Source organism: Stenella coeruleoalba (assembly GCF_951394435.1).
Source record: "Stenella coeruleoalba genome assembly, chromosome: 5".
NCBI lineage: Eukaryota > Metazoa > Chordata > Mammalia > Artiodactyla > Delphinidae > Stenella > Stenella coeruleoalba.
The window spans coordinates 1,528,572-1,553,650 of record NC_137150.1 but is presented as its reverse complement, the minus strand read 5'-3'; the positions used below and the strand labels follow the sequence as shown (position 1 = coordinate 1,553,650).

The window sequence follows — 25,079 nt, the reverse complement described above, 5'->3', positions numbered from 1 at the left end:
ATCTTGGCAACACATAACTACTTTCTCTTGCTCTCCTTCAATAAACTAGTGATTTTATAGACAGATTGAGCTGAAACCAGTTATTTTTGAATTAGAAAAGCACTCTTTAGCATGCTTAGAAATCAAAGTTTTAAATTCTATGAACTATAACTGATAATACTTGCATACATTAACCACAGCTTCAGTGGTTAGCTAGCTGTCAAACTGAACTTCAATCACAGAAGGAATATGTTCCTGATAAACACTGTGTAACCTAAAAGTAAAACTGGCGGATAGTTGGCAGACAAGAGTGAAAAGTACCAGTGAAAGAGTGAAAACGTAAGTAACCAGTTTTACTCTCCTATCCTTTTCCCAAAGACCAAAAGAAGCTTCAAGAGACCCAAACAACCCTGGTAGGAAACCTCAAGTGGCACTGATGAGTCTCTATAGAAAATCCTTGGCTAAAAACGTTTCCAAAGTGCAAGCCTGCCCTAGGAGTCAATCAGGTATCCACACTTCGTTGTGATTTAACTAATCATGTGATTTGGAATGGACAGAGGTATTTGGAACAATGGTTGTTAAACCTGGTTGTCCAATAGAAATACCTAATGTGTTGGTAAAAAACCCATTTTTATGTGTCTCAACTCAAACCGACTGAATCTGCATGGATCAGGCCCTGGAATCTATATTTTTAACATGCCCTCTCCTGTTGACTGGGATGTGAGCAGCCCCCAGACGACTGCACATACAGGACCATACAATGACCCTGGGATTACTGATCAAATACAACACATGCATTTTACAGATGAACAAACCAAAGCACAAAGACATGACGTCCAGAGATATGAACATATTACAGCAGGTAATACAGATTTTCCGAAGAACATTTATACTCAGCATAAAAACCAGAGATATGCCTTTAAAATTTATAAGTCTGGTTTTACATATATAGGGACATTATAATGATATCAATAGAAACAGATGCATTAAATCTTAAGCAAGTACTCACCCAAAATTTCATCAAAGATCTTGTATAAACCCGGCACAAAGGTAACCTCTCTGCAATTCATTCCTACATCTTCATCATACACCCACATGAGCTGCAATGAGAGAAAAATTCAAAAGAACTTATGGAGTAAAAAATATTTAACATCAATTTTACAAAGCATAAATCCACATTTGTCATTTGTCTGTAAATACTTAGATCTTCAAAGTAGAAAAACATACTACTTCAGCTGCAGTCAACCTTGCTGTATTCATCTTCAATTTAAATAGCCTCAAAATTGAGAAATTGCTCATTTTGTATCAAGTCTGTGTTCTTACTCATACATAAAGTCAGCTTTAATATAAGGCACCAAAAATTGTTAGAAACAGTATTTAAGTAAAATAGGAAAAAAAATATGTTTACTTTACACTTTTACTTCACACATTATATTTTTCTGTAGTATAAGTAGCAGAGTAAACAGTATGAATGCAGCATGATTTTGGAGTCAAAGACACCTAGCTTTGAATCCCAGCTCTCACTAGTTGAGAGGTCTGAGCAACTTACTTAAATTTAACTGCTAGAAAAAAATTGCTATGCATAAGCCAAGTCCATAGTAAGCATTAAACAACAGTCATCAATGTGTATATATAAATTCTAGAATTTAAAATAAACGACAGCATGAACTTCAGAACCTTTAAAAAGTTCACACAGCACCATTTTACTTTATACGTCTCTATACTTCTCAGATAGTTTTTAGCTCCCAGTTTTTTTAATTTCTAGTGAAAAATTAAGACATTTCTACCTCTTAGATCTCTCTCCCTACTTTCTATTATTACCAGAGACATGAAATTGTGTACTCACAGAGCATATACTTACAAAATTTTATTAAAAAGTAGATATACATCTAATTTCAGTAAAATTTAATAATTACCTGTGTCAATGGCTCCACCGACCCAATGTACGTATCAGGACGAAGGAGAATATGTTCAAGTTGTGTCTTTTTCTGATACACTCTCTCAACAGACAACTTCTTTGAAGAATCATTTTTGTTTGCAGTTTCTGACTCTTCTTTTTTTGCAGCATTGTTCTGATCAAAAAGAGTCTAAAATTAACCAAAAAATCAAATTTAAATAACCTACCAAGGGATAAACTAAAATGTATATGGACACATAACATAGGTTTTCTCTTTAACAACAAAATTATCTTTCAGGCTCTGATTTTTAAGTTCTAAAGAGAACACAGGTCTATTTACTGAAAATCTAGTACCTTTTATAATATAGTGTGAAACTGCAGTTTTGACTGAGCCCAAAAAGTAGGTATACATAGTTACCAGAATAGCTAGAACAGCCTACAACTATTCAATCAAGAAATATTGGAAGAGCTTCAAGATGGCGGAAGAGTAAGACGCGGAGATCACCTTCCTCCCCACAGATACACCAGAAATACATCTACACATGGAACAACTCCTACAGAACACCTACTGAATGCTGGCAGAAGACCTCAGACCTCCCAAAAGGCAAGAAAGTCCCCACGTACCTGGGTAGGGCAAAAGAAAAAAGAATAAACAGAAACAAAAGAATAGGGACGGGAGCTGCACCAGTGGGAGGGAGCCGTGAAGGAGGAAAGGTTTCCACACACTAGAAGACCCTTCGCGGGTGGAGACTGCGGGTGGTGCAGGGGGAGCTTCGAAGCCACTGAGGAGAGCACAGCCACAGGGCTGCGGGGGGCAAAGTGGAGAGATTCCCGCACAGGGGACAGATGCCGACCGGCACTCACCAGCCCGAGAGGCTTATCTGCTCACCCGCTGGGGCGGGCGGGGCTGGGAGCTGAGGCTCGGGCTTCAGTGGGATCCCAGGGAGAGGACTGGGGATGGCGGCGTGAACACAGCCTGAACGGGGCTAGTGTGCCACAGCTAGGCGGGAGGGAGTCTGGGAAAAGGTCTGGAGCTGCCAAAGAGGCAAGAGACCATTGTTCTGGGGTGCGCGAGGAGAGGGGATTCCGAGCACTGCCTAAACGAGTTCCAGAGACGGGCGCGAGCCACGGCTATTAAGCGCGGACCCCAGAGATGGGCATGGGACGCTAAGGCTGCTACTGCCGCCACCAAGAAGCCTGTGTGCGAGCACAGGTCACTCACTATCCACACCTCCCCTCCTGGGAGCCTAGGCAGCCCAGCACTGCCAGGGTCCCGGGATCCAGGGACAACTTCCCCGGGAGAACGCACGGCGCATCTCAGGCTGGTGCAACATCACAACGGCCTCTGAGGCCACAGGCTCACCCCCCATCCGCACCCCTCCCTCCCCGCGGCCTGAATGAGCCAGAGCCCCCGAATTAGCTGCTCCTTTAACCCCGTCCTGTCTGGGCAAAGAACAGACCACCCTCAGGTGACCTGCATGCAGAGGCGGGGCCAAATCCAAAGCTGAACCCCGGGAGCTGTGCAAAGAAGAGAAAGGGAAATTTCTCCCAGTAGCCTCAGAAGCAGTGCATTAAATCTCCACAATCAACTTGATCTACCCTGCATCTGTGGAATACCTAAATAGACAACGAATCATCCCAAATTGGGGTGGTGGACTTTGGGAGCAACAATACATATATTTATTTTCTTCTTCTCTTCTTGTGAGTGTGCACGTGTATGCTTCTGTGTGTGATTTTGTCTGTATAAGCTTTGCTTTTACCATTTGTGCTACGGTTCTGTCGGGTTTTTTGTTTTTGTTTTTTTTAGTATAGTTTTAAGTATTTGTTATCATTGGTGAATTTGTTTTTTGGTTTGGTTGCTCTCTTCTTTCTTTTTTTTTTACTTTTTAACTTTTTAATTTTTCATAATTATATTTTATTTTAATAACTATTTTTTTCTTTCCTTTTTTCTCCCTTTTATTCTGAGTTGTGTGGATGACAGGGTCTGGGTGCTCTGGCCAGGTGTCAGGCCTCTGTCTCTGAGGTAGGAGAGCCGAGTTCAGGACATTGGTCCACCAGAGACCTCCCAGCTCCACGTAATATCAAATGGCGAAAATCTCCCTGAGATCTCTATCTCAAAGCCAAGACCCAGCTCCACTCAATGACCAGCAACCTATGATGCTGGACACCCTATGCCAAACAACTAGCAAGACAGGAACACAACACCACCCATTAGCAGAGAGGCTGCCTAAAATCATAAGGTCACAGACACTGCAAACACACCACTGGACATGGACCTGCCCACCAGAAAGACAAGATCCAGCCTCATCCACCAGAACACAGGTACTAGTCCCCTCCACCAGGAAGCCTACACAACCCACTGAACCAAACTTAAAACACTAAGGGCAGACACAGAAAACAATGGGAACTACTAACCTGTAGCCTACGAAAAGGAGACCCCAAACACAGTAAGTTAAGCAAAATGAGAAGAGAAACACACAGCAGTTGAAGGAGCAAGGTAAAAACCCACCAGACCAAACAAGTGAAGAGGAAATAGGCAGTCTACCTGAAAAAGAATTCAGAATAATAGTGAAGATGATCCAAAATCTTGGAAATAGAAGGGAGAAAATACAAGAAACATTTAACAAGGACTTAGAAGAACAAAAGAGCAAACAAACAATGATGAACAACACAATAAATGAAATTTAAAATTCTCTAGAAGGAATCAATAGCAGAATAACTGAGGGAGAAGAACAGATAAGTGACCTGGAAGATAAAATAGTGGAAATAACTACTGCAGAGCAGAATAAAGAAAAAATGAATGAAAAGAATTAAGGACAGTCTCGGAGACCTCTGGGACAACATTCAACGCACCAACATTCGAATTATAGTGATCCCAGAAGAAGAAGAGAAAAAGAAAGGGACTGAGAAAATATTTGAAGACGTTACAGTTGAAAACTACCCTAATATGGGAAAAGAAATAGTTACTCAATTCCTGGAAACGCAGAGAGTCCCATACAGGATAAATCCAAGGAGAAACATGCCAAGACACATATTAATTAAACTACCAGAAATTAAATACAAAGAAAAAACATTAAAAGCAGCAAGGGAAAAAAAACAACTGACAAACAAGGGAATCCCGATAAGGTTAAAAGCTGATCTTTCAGGGCTTCCCTGGTGGCGCAGTGGTTGAGAGTCCACCTGCCAATGCAGGGGACACGGGTTCGTGCCCCGGTCCGGGAGGATCCCACATGCTGCGGAGCAGCTGCGCCCGTGGGCCATGGCTGCTGGGCCTGCGCGTCCGGAGCCTGGGCTCCGCAAAGGGAGAGGCCACAGCAGTGAGAGGCCTGCGTACCGCCAAAAAAAAAAAAAAAAAAAAGCTGATCTTTCAGCAGAAACTGCAAGCCTGAAGCGAGTGGCAGGACATATTTAAAGTGATGAAAGGGAAAAACCTTCAACCAAGATCATTCTACCCAGCAAGGATCTCATTCAGGTTCGACGGAGAAATTAAAAGCTTTACAGACAAGCAAAAGCTAAGAGAATTCAGCACCACCAAACCAACTCTACAACAAATGCTAAAGGAACTTCTCTAGGCAGGAAACACAAGAGAAGGAAAAGACCTACAATAAAAAACCCAAAACAATTAAGAAAATCGTAATAGGAACATATTGAAAATTACCTTAAAAGTAAATGGATTAAGTGCTCCAAGAAAAAGACATAGACTGGCTGAATGGATACAAAAACAAGGCCCATTTACATGCTGTCTACAAGAGACCCACTTCAGACCTAGGGACACATACAGACTGAAAGTGAGGGATGGAAAAAGATATTCCGTGCAAACGGAAATCAAAAGAAAGCTGGAGTAGCAATTCTCATATCAGACAAAATAGTCTTTAAAACAAACACTATCACAAGAGACAAAGAAGGACACTACATGATGATCAAGGGATCAATCCAAGAAGATATAACAATTGTAGATACTTACGCACCCAACAAAGGAGCACCTCAATACATAAGGCAAATGCTAACAGCCATAAAAGGGAAAATCAACCGTAACACAATCATAGTAGGGGACTTTAACACCCCACTTTCACCAATGGACAGATGAGATCATCCAAAATGAAAATAAATAAGGAAACAGAAGCTGTAAATGATACATTAAACAAGATAGACTTAACTGATATTTATAGGACTTTCCATCCAAAAACAACAGAATACACTTTCTTCTCAAGTGCTCAAGGAACATTCGCCAGGATATATCATACCTTGGGTCACAAATCAACCTTGGTAAATTTAAGAAAACTGAAATCATATCAAGTATCTTTTCTAACCACAATGCTATAAGACTAGATATCAATTACAGGAAAAAATCTGTAAAACATAGAAACACATGGAGGCTAAACAATACACTACTTAATAACCAAGAGATCACTGAGGAAATCAAAGAGGAAATTAAAAAACTACCTAGAAACCAATGACAATGAAAACACAATGACCCAAAACCTATGGGATGCAGCAAAAGCAGTTCTAAGAGGGAAGTTTATAGCAATACAATCCTACCTTAAGAAACAAGAGACATCTCAAATAAACAACCTAACCTTACACCTAAAGCGAGCAGAGAAAGAAGAACAAAAAAACTCCCGAAATTAGCAGAAGGAAAGAAATCATAAAGATCAGATCAGAAATAAATGAAAAAGAAATGAAGGAAACAAAAGCAAAGATCAATAAAACTAAAAGCTGGTTCTTTGAGAATATAAACAAAATTGATAAACCATTAGCCAGACTCATCAAGAAAAAAAGGGAGAAGACTCAAATCAACAGAATCAGAAATGAAAAAGGAGAAGTAACAACTGACACTGCAGAAATAAAAAAGATTGTGAGAGATTACTACAAGCAACTCTATGCCAATAAAATGGACAACCTGGAAGAAATGGACAAATTCTTAGAAAAGCACAACCTTCTGAGACTGAACCAGGAAGAAATAGAAAACATAAACAGACCAAGCACAAGCAATGAAACTGAAACTGTGATTAAAAATCTTCTGGCAAACAAAAGCCCAGGACCAGATGGCTCCACAGGCAAATTCTATCAAACATTTAGAGAAGAATTAACACCTATCCTTCTCAAACTCTTCCAAAATATAGTAGCAGAGGGAAGAACACTCCCAAACTCATTCTACGAGGCCACCATCACCCTGATACCAAAAGCAGACAAAGATGTCACAAAGAAAGAAAACTACAGGGCTTCCCTGGTGGCGCAGTGGTTGAGAGGCCACCTGCCAATGCAGGGGATGCGGGTTCGTGCCACGGTCTGGGAAGATCCCACAAGCCGCGGAGCGGCTGGGCCCGTGAGCCATGGCCGCTGAGCCTGCTTGTCCAGAGCCTGTGCTCCACAATGGGAGAGGCCACAACAGTGAGAGGCCCGCATACCGCAAAAAAAAAAAAAAAAAAAATCTACAGGCCAATATCACTGATGAACATAGATGCAAAAATCCTCAACAAAATACCAGCAAACAGAATCCAACAGCACATTAAAAGGATCATACACCATGATCAAGTGGGGTTTATCCCAGGAATGTAAGGATTCTTCAATATATACAAATCAATCAATATGATACACCATATTAACAAATTGAAGAATAAAAACCATATGAACAGGCTGCCCTGGTGGCACAGTGGTTGAGAGTACGCCTGCCGAGGCGGGGGACGCGGGTTCGTGCCCCGGTCCAGGAGGATCCCATATGCCGCAGAGCAGCTGGGCCCATGGGCCGTGGCCGCTGGGCCTGCGCATCCGGAGCCTGTGCTCTGCAACGGAAGAGGCCACAGCAGTGAGGCCCGCGTACCGCAAAAAACAAACAAAAAACCATATGAACATCTCAATAGATGCAGAAAAAGCTTTCAACACAGATTTATGATAAACACCCTCAAGAAAGCAGGCATAGAGGGAACTTACCTCAACATAATAAAGGCCATCTATGACAAACCCACAGCCAACATCGTTCTCAAAGGTGAAAAACTAAAACCATTTCCACTAATATCAGGAACAAGACAAGGCTGCCCACTCTCACCACTATTATTCAACATTGTTTTGGAAGTTTTAGCCACAGCAATCAGAGAAGAAAAAGAAATAAAAGGAATCCAAATCAGAAAACAAGAAGTAAAGCTGTCACTGCTTGCAGATGACATGATACTATACATAGAGAATCCTAAAGATGCTACCAGAAAACTTCTAGTGCTAATAAAAGAATTTGGTAAAGTAGCAGGATACAAAATTAATGCACAGAAATCTCTTGCACTCCTATATACTAATGATGAAAACTCTGAAAGTGAAATTAAGGAAACACTCCCATTTACCATTACAAAAACAAGAATAAAACACCTAGGAATAAACCTACCTAAGGAGACAAAAGACCTGTATGCAGAAAACTATAAGACACTGATGAAAGAAATTAAAGATAATACCAACAGATGGATTCAATGCAATCCCTATCAAACTATCACTGGCATTTTTCACAGAACTAGAACAAAAAATTTCACAATTTGTATGGAAACACAAAAGATGCCAAATAGCCAAAGCGATCTTGAGAAAGAGAAACGGAGCTGGAGGAATCAGGCTCCCGGACTTCAGACTATACTACACAGCTACAGTAATCAAGACAGTATGGTAGTGGCACAAAAAACAGAAATATAGTTCAATGGAACAGGAGCGAAGGCCCAGAGATAAACCTACACACATATGGTCACCTTATCTTTGATAAAGGAGACAAGAATATACAATGGAGAAAAGGCAGCCTCTTCAATAAGTGGTGCTGGGAAAACTGGACAGGTACATGGAAAAGAATGAAATTAGAACACTCCCTAACACCATACACAAAAATATACTCAAAATGGATTAAAAAGCTAAATGTAAGGCCAGACACTATAAACCTCTTAGAGGAAAACATAGGCACAACACTATGACATAAATCACAGCAAGCTCCTTTTTGACCCAGCTCCTAGAGAAATGGAAATAAAAACAAAAATAAACAAATGGGACCTAATGACACTTAAAAGCTTTTGCACAGCAAAGGAAACCATAAACAAGACCAAAAGACAACCCTCAGAATGGGAGAAAATATTTGCAAATGAAGCAACTGACAAAGGATTAATCTCCAAAATTTACAAGCAGCTCATGCAGCTCAATATCAAAAAAATCAAGCAACCCAATCCAAAAATAGGCAGAAGACCTAAATAGACATTTCACCAAAGAAGACATACAGATTGCCAACAAACACATGAAAGAATGCTCAACATCATTAATCATTAGAGAAATGCAAATCAAAACTACAATGAGATATCACCTCACACCAGTCAGAATGGCCATCATCAAAAAATCTACAAACAGGGCTCCCTGGTGGCGCAGCGGTTGAGAGTCCGCCTGCCGATGCAGGGGACACGGGTTCGTGCCCCGGTCCGGGAGGATCCCACATGCCACAGAGCAGCTAGGCCCGTGAGCCATGGCCGCTGAGCCTGCACGTCCGGAGCCTGTGCTCCGCAACAGGAGAGGCCACAACAGTGAGAGGCCTGTGTACCGCAAAAAAAAAAAAAAAAAAAAAATCTACAAACAATAAATGCTGGAAAGGGTGTGGAGCAAAGGTAACCCTCTTGCACTGTTGGTGGGAATGTAAATGGATACAGCCACTATGGAGAACAGTATGGATGTTCCTTAAAAAACTAAAAATAGAGCTACCATACAACCCAGCAATCCCACTACTGGGCATATACCCTGAGAAAACCATAATTCAAAAACAGTCATGTACCACAATGTTCATTGCAGCTCTATTTACAATAGCCAGGACATGGAAGCAACCTAAGTGTCCATCGACAGATGAATGGATAAAGAAGCTGTGGCACATATATACAATGGAATATTACTCAGCCATAAAAAGAAATGAAATTGAGCTATTTGTAATGAGGTGGATAGACCTAGAGTCTGTCATACAGAGTGAACTAAGTCAGAAAGAGAGAGACAAATACCGTATGCTAACACATATATATGGAATCTAAAAAAAAAAAAAGGTCATGAAGAACCTAGGGGCAGAACAGGAATAAAGATGCAGACCTACTAGAGAATGGACTTGAGGACACAGGGAGGGGGACGGGTTAGCTGGGACAAAGTGAGAGAGTGGCATGTACATATATACACTACCAAATGAAAAACAGATAGCTAGTAGGAAGCAGCTGTATAGCACAGGGAGTTCAGCTTGGTGCTTTGTGACCACCTAGAGGGGTGGGACAGGGAGGGTGTGAGGTAGGGAGATGCAAGAGGGAAGAGATATGGCGATATACGTTTATGTATAGCTGATTCACTTGGTTATAAAGCAGAAACTAACACACCATTGTAAAGCACTTATACTCCAATAAAGATGGTAAAAAAAAAAAAAAGTGTATACGGTTCAAAAACTCTTCTCATTTTAACAATATTATGTCTCTGTAGATCTCATAATGGAAATAAATATTTGCTATGAAAAAAAAGAAATATTTGGCAATTCTGTAAGATATCAGGTTAATTTTTGTAGTCTTCAAAACTTTCCAAGGAATGTGAATTCTTATCAGGTTATAGGTTGACAACGACTGAACCTGGCTGGTTGCAGGGCTCCCCAAAACTTCCCAATGTAAGCCTTTGCCATTAAGCTACTGAAGACTATAGTAAAGAGTGGGCAAAAATAACCTGCACAGAATAGTAACCTATGTAGTTAGCATATACTGACAGGTCTGAGAATACCAAGCATGGTTTTATGACATCTCAAACTTCACACTTTTGTAGGCCATGCCAATAATTCCTTACATACCAGCACTAATGCCCCATTTCTGAGGCACCCTATAATTCCAGTTTCTCTGCTAATTCCAAGGAAGCAGAAGTTGTGATCCTAATTCTAACTCCTACAGAGATAAGGATCCCAAACAAAAATTCCCAGTGTCTGCAGACTTCCCTGTCTTCTTAATAGCAACAGAGAACACATCTCTCTCCTTCTGGGATTCCCTAATGCTGACAACTAAGACATCCCACTAAGAGAAAGTTATTATGATGGCCGTTTTTTCAGAGCCCCAAAATAACTCAAATATAAGACACAGCAAGATATTTTCATAGGTATTTGAATTTTAGGAGAAATGAAACAATCAGAAGACAAACAATGGGGGGCAGAGAGATTTTGTGCATTTGAACAAGCAACATACCACTTCAAGACCTAGGCATAGCCATACCATCATCTTTAAAGTTATTGTTTTCAAAAACATGTCAAATGTATGTTTAAAAAATCAAAATACATAACTTCTGAGTAGTCTAGCGCAAGACAAGAATTTTAACAGATAAAACCTATGGAAATTCAAACATCAATTACAATCTTCCAATGTCATAAATTTTACATAAAATTAAAGAGATTTTCTTATACATTCTTTCATTTATAAGGTTACCCATTAACACTGCTCAGTCAATTAAAAATAGCTTTGGACATAAGAAAATTCTGTTTCATAAAGTCTTCATATTCTATTTCTGTCAAGCTAATTACATGACGAACCTGCTGGCCAGAAAAATGAACTGTTATTTTTAAAATGCCAGATAGTCTCCAAATTTCTAATCATGTCCCTTGCTTTTCGAGATGAGATAATTTATAGAAACAAATCTAATAATAAAAACATAACTGATTTTTTTAAACGGGTCCTCAAAATAGTTAGAACAACCATCATAATGACCAAGATCTCATTCTTTAAGGAAGTGCTTAAGGATGATAAATGCTATGCATTCAAAGGTGGATAACAGTAACCTCTCACCATTAATTTAGAACTTTGCAATTCTGGCATAAACCTCAGGAACTTATAGTAACAATGCGAGTAAAGGCTTTCCTATCCCAGGCTACTCCTCCAAAGCAAAGCCCACCACAAAGAAAACATTTTTAAGATTAGACTCCAACAGAGACTTCTGCATTTAGCCCTGAGAGTTAACACTGAGCTAAACTGGCACACTGGTATGGAAAACAGGGTAGAGCCTCACCTCACTCCTTTTTCGAGGATTTATAACTTTTTCCACATCCCCTTACAACCAGTCGCCATCTCTTCCTCCCAAATCGCCATCTCTTCCTCCCAAATCGTCATCTCTTCCTCCCAAATCGGTACATGAGAATAGGGAATGTTTGGTTTGCACCTGCCAGATCCTTATCCAGTTCAAAAAGTTGTCATTCTTGCTAGAATAATGTCTCAAAAATCAAAGACTATGTAATACGTAGTCGGCTTTGTTAGATTACTATTTGTAATCTTTTCCAGGAATATAATAATACGTAAATACTTAAAAAATAAGTGTGACAATATACTTAAAACATTTTATGCCAAAATATTTCTTCCTACATGTCACATGACAGGTGTTGAGGAAAGGAAAAAAGGTACCATTCTATTTAAAGTAATGAAAAGCTTAAGGACTATGCACTGTTTATAGAATACCATAATAAAACAGATGATCTGTCGATATTTCAAATCAACTCTCCATGATGATATTAAATAATTTCCAAAACTTCATATAAACCTTTAAACCTGGATATTTAATTGAGTAAATATTTTTAATTACCTATACAAAAAAATAGGTGTGTTAATTAGAAACTTCCCTTACTATAACTTTTATATAAAATTATATATAATCAAGTATTTTTAAATTAGTAGGTTATTAAAATTATACTGTTTAGTGAATAAAGTTACAAAAGGATATTAAAAAATATGAGCGCATTTTCATCAGAAAAAAATTACACACGATACATACACACCTAGGAAAAAATATGAAATGCTGTTTACCCAACAGAATATAAATAAAAATTGTGAGAAGTAGAAATATTTTTCATGTTCTTTTCTGATAGACGTTTTCTAACTTTCTACAATGAACATATATTAAACTATTTTAAAAGCTTATTAATCCATGTATATGAGAACATAAGCTAGAATAAAACTGAAGGTTTCTTTTTTTAGAGACACTGTTTGTACCTACTTATTACTTCTGCAGTCCCAACTTTCTCACTAGAATCTAGGCAAAAAGGTTCAGTGAAACCAAAACAAGCCGGCAGTCCTGGCAGCGTAGAAGGCAGGGAGTGCACGTTCCTACTCTCAACTAGGGGCAGCCTGCACCGCGCACTGACTCGGGGCAGCAAACACAGAAGGGTCTCCCCTGAGAGGTCTGTCAGCTTTTCTGACAGAAGCCTGGATTAATGGTCTCTTGCAGCTCCTGTTTATTAGCAGAAAGTGTCCCCCTGAATACTGTCCAGGCCACTAAAACTCAAAATCTGAAGGTAAGGGAGGGAGGGCAACTCCCCCCGCTTCAATGGGATGGCTCCATCCCTAGAACAAACAGGTGTGAATACAAACATCCTTGGCCTGAGAACAGAGAAACTAAATGAGAAAAATTCACTGATCACCTTCACTGCAGCTATTATTACCACTATCTCTAGCTCTTGAAAAGAAAGTCACTCTGAGTAGAAATTCAGTTCAATCGGTGTTGCTGATAATATTCAGAAAAGAGATCAAGAAATTAGCTTCTATAAAAACAGTCCAGCAAACTCATATCTACACGTTTATAAAAGCACTCTCAAGCCCACAGCTGAAAAGGAGAGTGATATACATTTGATACTTATAGGCTAACAGAATTATGCTCATTTTCAACGATGAAAACAAGGGGTCTTCTGATAAAAAAAAGATTTAACCTTTTCTTATCTTGTATTTTCATAGTAATACGGTATCTTGTACTATAGTAATTGCACTAAGTATTCCACATTGAATAAAAATTAACAGTATGCCATTGAAAATAATCAACTACAAAGAGCATTCAGAATAAATTTTCATTAAGGTCTGATAGAATTGAAATCTTATGAGTTAAGTTTATTTGTAATTTATTTTATTTTATTGTCTTTGTGCGGACAAAGCACCAAACTATTTATAGTAATAACGCCAGCACCCATTTATACTGGAATCTAAGCACTCAGGGCACATTTTCATCCCCACATAAAACTAAAGGCAATGAAAATGCAAAATAAACCCATATTAAGATAAATATCCTCCAGGTATCTAAAAAAATTTTAATTCTATCATTTGTGATTTATACATATGATGATGCCATAACTGACTTTTTCTAAAGTTCAAAAGCTGGCTGCCATGTTAAAAAATGCTTTATTGAGAATTCTTAAATTATAACAAAAATGTCAAAATAATACGTTAAATCTATTTGAAAATATTAATCTATTTTATAGCACTTTGCAATACTGCTAACTTCTAATAAAAGAATATAGATTTAATATTTATCAAAGACTCAAACTTTATCAAGAATACTTCAACTATCAGAAAAGGAAAAAAAAACATTCCAATAAAACAAACTCCTAATTTCACTAAGAGTATGTACCAAGATCATTCTGTAAAAAGAAAGATTCTTCCGTTCACAGAGTGGTCACCTGATACACAGCAATTTGAGACAATCGCCCATAGTTTGTTTTTCTGTGGAAGAATGAATTGCTGCCAAAGAGGGGAAAGGAGATGGTTTGCCAGTTGGTGCAAAAAAGGAACTGAGCCACTCATCCACACAACAAGCACAGAAATCTCACCATCACCAAGCCAACAAAAGTGGGACCAGCAAAAGCTTAGCAACAAGCCTCTTTTCCTATCTTCTATAAAGACTGTCTCAGACTCCACATTACCCTTTTATAATATCTCCTCTTCTTTTCTCCCTCAAGGCTGCCATGCTTTGATATTCATTTCAGCCACGTTTCACCCATATAACCACGGAGAGGGCCATGTTATCTACCCAGCATTAATGTACTTCCAGAAATGCCCTCCCAAACCAAGGGACAAGGAGAGAGGTAGAAGATGAGGGATACTTAATATCATAAGAAATGCTTAAATGTCCATAGTGAAAATAAAAAATATACTTTCTCTAAAAAGCATCCAAATCAGAAAGAAAGAAGTAAAATTGTCACTAATTGCAGAGGAAATGATATTATGTAGAGAAAACCCTAAAGACTCCACCGTAAAACTATTAGAATAAACAAATTTAGTAAAGTTGCAGGATACAAAATCAATATACAAAAATCTGTTATGTTTCTGTAAACTAACAATGAACTATCAAAAAGAGAAACTAAGAAAATCCTACTTACAATTAAAACAAAAACAATAAAAATTAAAATACCTAGGAATACTTTTTTTTTTTTTGGCCACACGGTGCAGCATGGTAGTTCCCAGACCAGGGATGGAACACATGCCCCCCTGCAGTAGGAGCATGGAGTCTTAACCACTGGACCACCAGGGAAGTCCCCACCTAGGAATAAATTTAACCAAGGAGGTAAAGGAACTGTATACTGAAAACCATAAGACATTGATTAAAGAAATTGAAGACAAAAGTAAATGGAAAAAAATTCTATGTGCATGAATTAAAAGAATATTGCTAAAATGTCCGTACTTCCCAAAGCAATCTGCAGATTCAATGCAATCCCTATCAAAATTCCAACAACATTTTTCACAGAAATAGAACAATCTTAAAATTTATATGGAACCAAAAAAGACCCTGAATTGCCAAAGCAGTCTTGAGAAAGATGAACAAAGCTGGAGGCATAATTTAAAACTATATTACAGGGACTTCCCTGGCGGTCCAGTGGTTAAGACTCCATTCTCCCAATGCAGGGGAACTAAGATCCCACATGCCGCATGGCATTGCCAAAACAAACAAACAAACTATATTACAAAGTAATATAGTAATCAAAACGGTGAACGTCATTTAAAGAAGACACATGGATCAATGGAACAGAACAGAGAGCACAGAAAGAAACCCATGCGTATATGGTCAATTACTTTATGACAAAGGATGCAAGAATATACAAGGGGAAAATGACAATCTCTTCAATAAGTGGTGTTGAGAAAACTAGACAGCCACATGCAACAGAATGAAACTGGACCCCTATCTTACACCATACACAAAAATTAACTCAAAATGATTAAAGACTTGAAGTAAGAACTGAAACCGTAAAACTCCTAGAAGAAAACATAAGTAGTACATGCCTTGACATCAGTCTTTGCGATGATTTTTTTTTTTTTAACTTGATCCCAAAAGCAAAAATAAACAAGTGGGACTACAGCAAACTAAAAAGTTCTGCACAGCAAAGGAAACCATCAACAAAATTAAAAGGCAACCTAGCAAATGGGAGAAAATACTTGTAAATCATATACCTAATAAGGGGTAATATCCAAAATACATAAAGAACTCATACAAGTCAATAGCAAAAAAAACAAAACAACAACAAAACACACACACACACAAAAAAAAACCCCAAAAAAACACCAATTCATTAAAAAAAAATGGGCAGAGGATCTAAATTGACATTTTTCCAAAGAAGACATACAGATGGCCAACAGGTATATGAAAAGGTGCTCACCATCATTAATCTCAGGGAAATGCAAATCAAAACCAAAATGAAATATCACCTAACACCTGTTAGAATGGTTATTATCGAAATAACAAGTATTGGCAGAATGTGGAGAAAAGGAACCCTTGTACACGTTGGTGGGACTGTAAATTGGTGCAGTCCAGATGTAGAGAACAAACGTATGGACACGAAGGGGGGAAAGCCGCGGGGGGGGGTCGGGGGGGTGGTGTGATGAACTGGGCGATTGGGATTGACATGTATACACTGATGTGTATAAAACTGATGACTAATAAGAACCTGCTGTATAAAAAAATAAATAAAATTTAATTTAAAAATTAAAAAAAAACTGACTTGTATGTATGTTATAAACGGGAGAATTTTATGGTATGTAAATTGTATCTCAATAAAGCTGGTTAAAAGTTTTTTCCTTAAAATAAATAAATAAATTGGTGCAGTCACTATTTAAAACAGTATGAAAGTCTCACAAAAAAATTTAAAATAGAATTACCATATGATACAGCAACTCCACTCCTGGGTATTTATACAAAGAAAATGAAAACACTAATTTGAAAAGATATATGTATCCCCATGTTCACTGCAGCACTGTTTACAACAGCTGAGACAAGGAAGCAACATAAATGTCCATCATTGGATGAACGGATAAAGAAAATGTGGTGTTTATATACAATGGAATATTATTCACCCATAAAAAAGAATGAAATCTTGACATTTGGGACAACATGGGTAGATCTAAAGGGCATAATTTTAGTGAAATATGTCAGAGAGAGAAAGACAAAAATACTGTATGATCTTACTTATATGTGTAATCTAAAACAAAACAAAACAAAACAAAAAAACCGAACTCATAGATACAGAGAACAAATTAGTGATTGCCAAAGTTGGGGGGAGCAGGGAGATAGGTGAAGGTGGTCAAAGGTACAAACTTCCAGTTATAAAACAAGTTCCTGGGGACGTAATGTACAGTAAGGTGACTATAGTTAATAATACCGTGTTGTCTATCTGAAAGTTGTTAAGAGTTGATTTTTAAAGTTTTTGTCACAAGGAAAAAAATATGTAACTACGTATGGTGATGAATGTTAACTAGACTTATTGTGGTGATCATTTTGCAATATAAGAAAATCTTCTCAGACAAAAGAAGTGAGCGGGGCTTCCCTGGTGGCACAGTGGTTGAGAGTCTGCCTGCCAATGAGTGGCCCCCGCTCGCCGCAACTAGAGAAAGCCCTCGCACAGAAACAAAGACCCAACACAGCCATAAATAAATTAATTAAATAAAATTAAAAAAATAAGTGAAAATACTGATCCCTTGATTTTTTAAAAACGAAGAGGGGGAAGACGTGTGTGTGTGTGTGTGTACACTCATCTAAGAGCTTACCATGGGCAAAGCACTATGGGAATTATATAAGTACTCTCATTCCTCATAAAAGCTCCATGAAGTAGACACCATTACTAATGACTCCCTTTCTACAGCAAGGAAACTGAGGTCTGAAGAATGTAAGCTAACAAAGCTAGTATTGAAGAAGCTGAGTTACGAAACCAGGTGATGTGATTTTTTGGCCCATACTCTTAAAAGGCATCACACTTACATTATTCAAAATACATACACCCTGAAAGGGACGTGTACTCCGTAGCTTTTTGTGTGAAAGTAAAAGAAAGGTTAGTGGAAAGATATCACGGAATAAAAGACAAATTGTTTTGGTTGTTACTGTCTTTAAGCCAGGGGAATGTGTAAATGATGGTTAGGAACATAGGACTGGTTTAAATCCCACCTTTGCCTTAGTCACATGATTAACAGTTTGTTACCGAATCTGTAAACCCGTTTCCTTCTCTGCAAATGGGAATAATTATACCGATCTCACCTCTTCTTTAAAACTGAGTCCTATTTGTATTAAGATTTTTAAAAATACAAAAGAGGCTTATAATTTTTTTAACGTACTTAGTAAAATGCAACTGTTGCTATCACCCAAGTATTAAACATATCTGAAACTACTGATGGACACACCCACTTCTATTCAGAAAAGTTAGGAGTTTCTAAAAATTGTTCTCATTGTAACTGCAATTAGTTACTTGAGAATGTATCTAAAGAACATTGTTATGTAACCACTTGTCCTAAGAATGACAGAAGACTTTTGAGGAAGTTAGTATGTCAATTATCTAACTGGTTAACAATAACTGAGGTTGGATTATGTATCCAGCTCTTTGATAAAAACTATAAAGGATACATGGTCTCTGACTCCAGGAGTTGATAATCTAATTGTTAAAACAAAAGTATAAAACATAAAAGTTAATTAAAAGGAAAGATATTTATGTTTTATGATCCACAAGGGTGACAGAAAAAGATGAGTATAAACTGGAAGATAAACGTTTGGTGAGACCCTGAGCTAGCCTTTAAGAGTAATTAAGATTTAGACTGGTAAAGAGACAGGCATTTCTGTTGAAAGATAAGCATGCAAAGTGACAAAAACAAACATGATGCCCAGGGGACAAGTGAAGAGGTAAATCTAACTATTAGGATGATATGGAATAAATTTCAATTGGCACATAGTTTATAAAAGAAGTGGCTTGAAAGTCTGGTTGAGGAGTTTAGACTTGCAATAATAAGCCACTATAACAAAGTTTTTAATATAAATCTTTAAATAATATTTAAATATAGTCACATTTCCTAAATTAGAAATATTCACAGTCAAAACAAAGTATGCTTTATATTTCATTGAATTTTACTTTTAAAAAACTCCTATGTTAATAGTTTTATATTTAAGAAACTTACAGTTTAGAGGTGAATACTGAAACATCTACAGATAAAGTGAATTTGCTTTGCTTCAAGATAATGAGAGGGGAAAGGTGGGTGACCTTGAGCTGTAACTGCTGAAGCTTGATGATAGAGGGAATGTCTTTATACCATTCTGGCCACCATAATTTTATAGGCTTAATACTTTCCATTACAGTGGGTTTTTTTCCTTAATCTACTAAATTAGAGTAGTACTGGGAAAAGATCAATATTCACATAGTGATTAACTGTATTCTAATAAAACGAAATTTGTTTTTTGCAACCACTTAAACATGATAAAACACTGACTGGATGAAACAGATTATTAGGGTCTACAAATCAAAGCTTTACAAACCAGGGACTTCCCCGGTGGTCCAGTGGGTAAGACTCCGCGTTCCCAGTGCGGCGGGGGGTGCTGGGAAAGATCACTGGTCAGGGAACTAGATCCCACACGACGCAACGAAGACCCGGCTCGGCCAAAATAAATAAATATATATAAATAAACATTTTTTAAGAAAAGCTTTACAAACTAAAAGTTAGTTCAAGAAATTCTGCTTGCTTCAGAGAAGCTTTCATAGCTGTTGTCAATTTTAACTCAAACTAGTTTTACTATAGTACTTATATTTTTCACTTTTTTTTTTTTTTTTTTTTTTGCGGTACGCGGGCCTTTCACTGCTGTGGTCTCTCCCGTTGCGGAGCACAGGCTCCGGACGCGCAGGCCCAGCGGCCATGGCTCACGGGCATGTGGGATCTTCCCGGACCGGGGCACGAACCCGTGCCCCCTGCAACGGCAGGCGGACCCCCAACCACTGCGCCACCAGGGAAGCCCTCACTTTTTAATTTTTTAAAGTATCTTGTTAAGATATTGCGAATCAAACACAAACCCAATGCACTATTATTAAGGAGAAGTTAATAATCTTAAACCACTTTGCTTTGTGGTTTCAGAAATGTAAACTTCTGTGCAGTGACAATGTTAACACTACCCTGTAGCACACATCCCAACACAAGTTGCTACCAGCAACACATGGTGTTACCCACCCCCACCCCCACCCCCTAAAAAGAAGAACGATAGCAGGGACTGATTCAATTTTTATTTCTTCCTGTTACCCACAAACTAGTAGTAATATGACATGTTTCAATAAAGCAGGCAAAATTAACCCTCTTCAGAAATAGATGACCTCCGCAACAAACTCCTGAACTCTTGCAAAGGAATAATCTGCTTTCACTCTGGCTCAAAGATATTTTACGTAAAAGCAACTTTCTTCTCAGTGTGTATTTCTTGAATTTCACCGATAAAGACAAACATTTATTAAGCCCAGCAATGTATATTACTCATTTAATTATCAATGCAACCTTATCTTACAGATGAAGAAATAGGCTTAGAAAGATTAGGTCCCTTTGTGCAAAGTCCCAGTGATTACATGTCAGGCAGGATCAGAACCTACATCAATGATACCAAAGTCCATGCTCATAACCACCTCCCTATATTGCCCCCCCGCATAAAATTAAACTATGGTCTATGGTCAGTGGTGTATATTATGGACATAAAGATGCTCATATAACCTGACAAATTTAAAGCAAGCAGCAAATCTTAAAGTAGACTTAGGGAGTGATTATCTTTTTAATAAATTTCTAATTCAAGAGGATATAATTTAAAAATAAAAGATTAAGTGATTTTTATTTCTTATTTTACTATATTTCCCATATAGGTTTACAGTGAGAAAATACTGAATCAGTAAGTCAATTTTAGTTTGAAATGAATTTTTCTGATATTGAATGACACCCTCTAAGTTTCACGAAATTTCTTCTGTAAATGAAAGGAAAATTTCCTATTGAGATTGAAAGAAAAAGTGGTCATTTCATTATCTACAAAGTTAAGGAACAGTAAACAAAAATATTGCTTTTAAATGTTAAAACTAACCAATTCAATCTTGGAGCAAAATATTTACCATTACAGAGAATCAGAGGTCCTCAGAGGAACACTGATGAGGTCTCAAACACTTCCAAACAGTGAATGAGAACCATCTGGCTAACTCCATTTTCCGAAGTTGTTTGATTTTAGTAACGAGGGTAAAGGCCTTCTTTTGCATTTATGCAAACCTCCCCCTCCTCCCCGCCGCCCCCCCACCATGTTTACATGAACGGCTAACTTATTTATCTGACGTTTTCTCTCTCCTGGCTCTAGTCTGTTCATACTTACTACATTATTGAAGTAATACACAAAATTCGGACAGTCCAACAATGACAGTCTGGCAAGTTAGTCTGCAAAGCATCTTGGCATGCAAACATAAATGGTCAAAATATTTTCCTGTTAGCGGTACAACTCGCCTAAACCTCACCCAAACAAAGAGAAAATGAAGAACTTAATAAAAATGCCCATAGGAAAGTCTCCTTGGGTGTTTTGGAAAAGGGAGGGTGCAGCCAAAGTCCCCTGGGAAAATGTAAGGCTTTTTATTTTTCTCCTGGATGCCTAGTCAGTTGGCTGAGCCGTGTGTGTGTGTGTGTGTGTGTGTGTGTGAGAAGTGACCCTGCTGTGTGTGTGAAATGACCCTGCTGTGTATGTGTGTGTGAAGTGACCCTGCTGTGTGTGTGTGTGTGTGCGTGTGTGAAGTAACCCTGCTGTGTATGTGTCTGTATGTGTGTGTAGGAAGTGACCCTGGTCTGAACTCTCTGCTGAGCCAGTGTGTGTGTGTGTGTGTGTGTGTGTGTGTGTGTGAGAGAAATGACCCTGCTGTGTGTGTGTGCGTGTGTAGGAAGTGACCCTGGTCTGAACTCTCTGCTGAGCCAGTGAAATGCGGGTGAATTATCGATCTGCCGTGGGAATCGGATCTCTCTAGGTCTTCCCTCCTCTACTACTTGCCAGCAGCAGGAACCGAGCGCCGAAATGCTCTGACTCCAGGACAAATCACTTGGGTCACCTCGGCGACACTGTCCACGCAGCCCCCCGCCCGTTTCGCCTGCGAAGCTGACGCAGGTAAGCGCTTTTAATAATCCCCCTGTGACAGACGTACGAGCTACAGGGTTTCACTGCTGTGAAAGAGCCATCCCGAGCGCGCTTCCAACAGAACGAGACCCTCGGCACTGAAGTGCACACGGCTGCAGTCACATCCCTCACCAAATCCATTCTTCCCTGAGACGCGACAGCGTCACACATGGTGGCACTTACAGCACACGCACACGGGCCCGCACCTCTCTCCCAGCTTCTCTTAAGACACATTTGGAGCAACCGCTGACCCACACGGTCACACACGCACCCCTGCTATCCCCACCATCTCCTGCCCCACCGCCCTACAAAGCTTGCGCAACAGCAAAGAAAATGAAGCGTGGGGGCCCCCAGTCCTGCTCACGGTCTGCCCCCCAAAGTTTCAAGTGCACGCTGCGCGCCCGCAGCCCAAGCCCCCGCCGAGGCGGAGAAGAAAGAAAAGGGGCGGGCGCGGGGTTCCGCCGGCAGGCGCCCCGACGGGGCGCGCCTCTGGGGGCCCGGATTTCCCCCTGTCCTCCCCCACCCCCAGCAGGATCCACCGGGCGGAGCCCTCCACGGCCGCCCGGGAACAATGCCCCGGCCCAGACCCCCGCCCCGCCGCCCCCACTCACCACCCAAGTCAGCGCCCCGAGGCCGCCAGCTCCCGCGCCGCTGCCGCCGCCGCCGCCGCCCGCCTTGGCCATGGCGCGCTCCTCCGCTCCCGGCCCGAGGCCGCCGCTCCGCCTCCCGCGGGCCGCCCGGCCCCGCCGCTCCGCACCGACCGCGCGCCCGCCGCTCTTCTAGCGGCGCCGCCCCCCGTGCCCCATCGCCGACCCCGGGGCGGACGCCCGGCCGAGCCCGCCGAGGAGGCCTCGCCGCCCGCCGCCCTCAAACTCGAGGCGCGCGGCCGCGGCGCCCGGGCCTGCGCGGCCGCCGAGGAGGCGGCGCCGGAGCAGGAAGCGCGGAGGCCGGCGGTGGGCGGTGGCGCTGCTTCCTCCCCGCCGGGCCGGCCGAGGCCCCGAGCGCGGGCGTCCGAACGCGGCGGGGACGCGGCGGCTCCCTGTCCTTCCTCAGGCTCCGCGGAGGCCGCCCTCGGGGAGCGGAAGCAGGGTCGCCGCCGCCGGCGCCTAAGCCGCTTGTGTCGGCCGCGCCACAGCCCGACTTCTTCACATCCACTCGCCGAGAGGGACAATAAGCGGAGCCGCCGCGGCCGCGGTCGCCTCCCTCCTGTCCGGCATAACACCGCACACACTCGCACCCCGGGGAGGGCTGGGGTGGCCGGGGGAGGGCGGGCGGGAGCAGCGGCCGCCCCGCTGTCACTCACGCGGCGGCGCCCAATCGGCGCCCCGTCGGCCAACCTATCGGCCAATCCCAAATTCCCAAGCCCCCGGAGGGGCGGGACCCGAGCGGGAATCGTCATTGCGGGTAGCAACCGAAGGGAAGACTTGGGGTTTTTTGTTTGCGTGTGTGTCTGAGGGTTTTCCGTTTGAAGGCAGAGCAGGGGCTGCAGTCAAGGGTCATTTGAGGGCGGCAAAGGGAAAAGGTCGACTTGGCCTTGGGTCGAATTTAATCCTCCGACCGCGCTGTTTACTCTAGCCCTGAGGGCGAAGCCCAGGCCCTTCCTTGCCCGGGGCCGTGGGAGGGGGCGGGGAGGGGGCGGGGAGGGGGCAGGAAGCAGTCGGGAGCCGCCGTCCCAAAGGGAAAGTATTTTTAAAGAGCGGTTGTAAACCGCAGGCGGGACGTTGCAGATCACTGGTGCAAGGAAGGCCCCGTGACCCTGGCCTCCCGAGGCCCCGAGTGGACGCTGCTGTGGAAGAATCCTCTGCTCAGACCTCCCCTCCTCCATCTCCTCCCGCCCTTTCCTCCCCTCACCGCGAAAGAGACCCGGTGTGTTTCAAGAAAACTGCTTTTAAAAAACTTAAATGATACGGGACGCACAGAGAACGTTCCCGGGAAAGAATGCCGGGTGGGCCGAGGGTTCCGAGTCTACTCTTTGTTGACCTTCTCTCTTTTCTGAACAATGAGGACATGTCACTGTCACGTTCCATTCTCTTCTGTCCAGAACCGTGCCTTCTGTCTCTAAGAGTACGTTTAATTCTTTAATGTCCCAGTGCACGCACCAAGGAATCATGTCATTCACATCAAAGCTTTCTAAGGAAGAAAATCACCCACACAGCCGCAGCACGGTCTGGCAGAGGAAGATGGCTTGGCTTTGTCCTGCTTTTGGATGGAAATCCATGCCACACTCCGCCACCCTGTACCAGGCTCTGCCGTGGGCTCCAAATAAAACCGGGGCCCCTGATTTCAAGTCACTGATAGCCTGACTTGTGAGACAAGCTAAGAGGGAGTTATCACCAACATGCTTACTTGAGGGCATGAAGTGCTATCAAATCGTTGGGACAAGAGAGCTTTTTAAAAAGATGAAAACCTTATTGCTGCCTCTTGAAAAGGTGTTTTTGTGAACTTCCAACTGTGCATTTCCTCTCAAGGGAAAACAAAAATGTCTCGGGTCACAGCTTTCAACTGACTTCTGAGTCCTAAGAGGAGGAGAACTCTGAAACATGGAAATAATTTAGACATAGTTTTTCTTAATTAGCTCTCTAGCGGCCATATAATTTTGGCATATTTGGGACCTTAGTTCAGAACAGTGAAGCCTTTCTTTACCTTGAACTTGAGGTGCCAGCTTGTAAATCAGACAGACCAGGGTCTAATCTGGGCTCTGAACCTGATCAGCTAAGTATTCCTGCCTTGGTATTTAACTTCACGGACCTCTGTTTGCTCCTCCTTAAATTGAGGATTTTTGCTCTTGTACTTACTCTGTCTTTACATCTTCAAAGTACACATATATTCTACAAGTTTGAAAAGGGGTAAATAATTTTAAGGGCTCTGAGGGGTTGTTTTTTAATAAAATAAAAGATATATGTGTTTAATAGAAGCCAAGCTATAAAATATATAGCCATCTCTTTTTTTTTAACTTCAGTTTTCAAAGCTCTTCAGTCTCAAATTTTCAAATGAATAAAACCATATAGTCAAAAGTCAGATGGGTTAACTAATGGAA

The 25,079-nt window shown here is 40.9% G+C and overlaps 1 protein-coding gene across 3 annotated transcripts in view; it reads right to left on the bottom strand.

Moving 5' to 3' along the window:
* Window positions 1–23,277, bottom strand: part of TOP2B (DNA topoisomerase II beta) — a 66,954-nt gene extending 43,677 nt beyond the window's left edge. For 2 of the 3 annotated variants that reach the window (XM_079921496.1, XM_079921498.1), the window contains exons 1-3: window positions 22,654–23,277; window positions 1,896–2,066; window positions 989–1,079 (exon numbers count right to left, since the gene is read on the bottom strand). In XM_079921496.1, the coding sequence (XP_079777622.1) occupies window positions 989–1,079; window positions 1,896–2,066; window positions 22,654–22,725 (334 nt within the window). In that variant the 5' untranslated portion in view covers window positions 22,726–23,277. The remainder of the gene's footprint in view (window positions 1–988; window positions 1,080–1,895; window positions 2,067–22,653) is intronic. The other variant, XM_079921497.1, reaches the window with a different exon arrangement.
* Window positions 23,278–25,079: the final 1,802 nt, after the last annotated feature.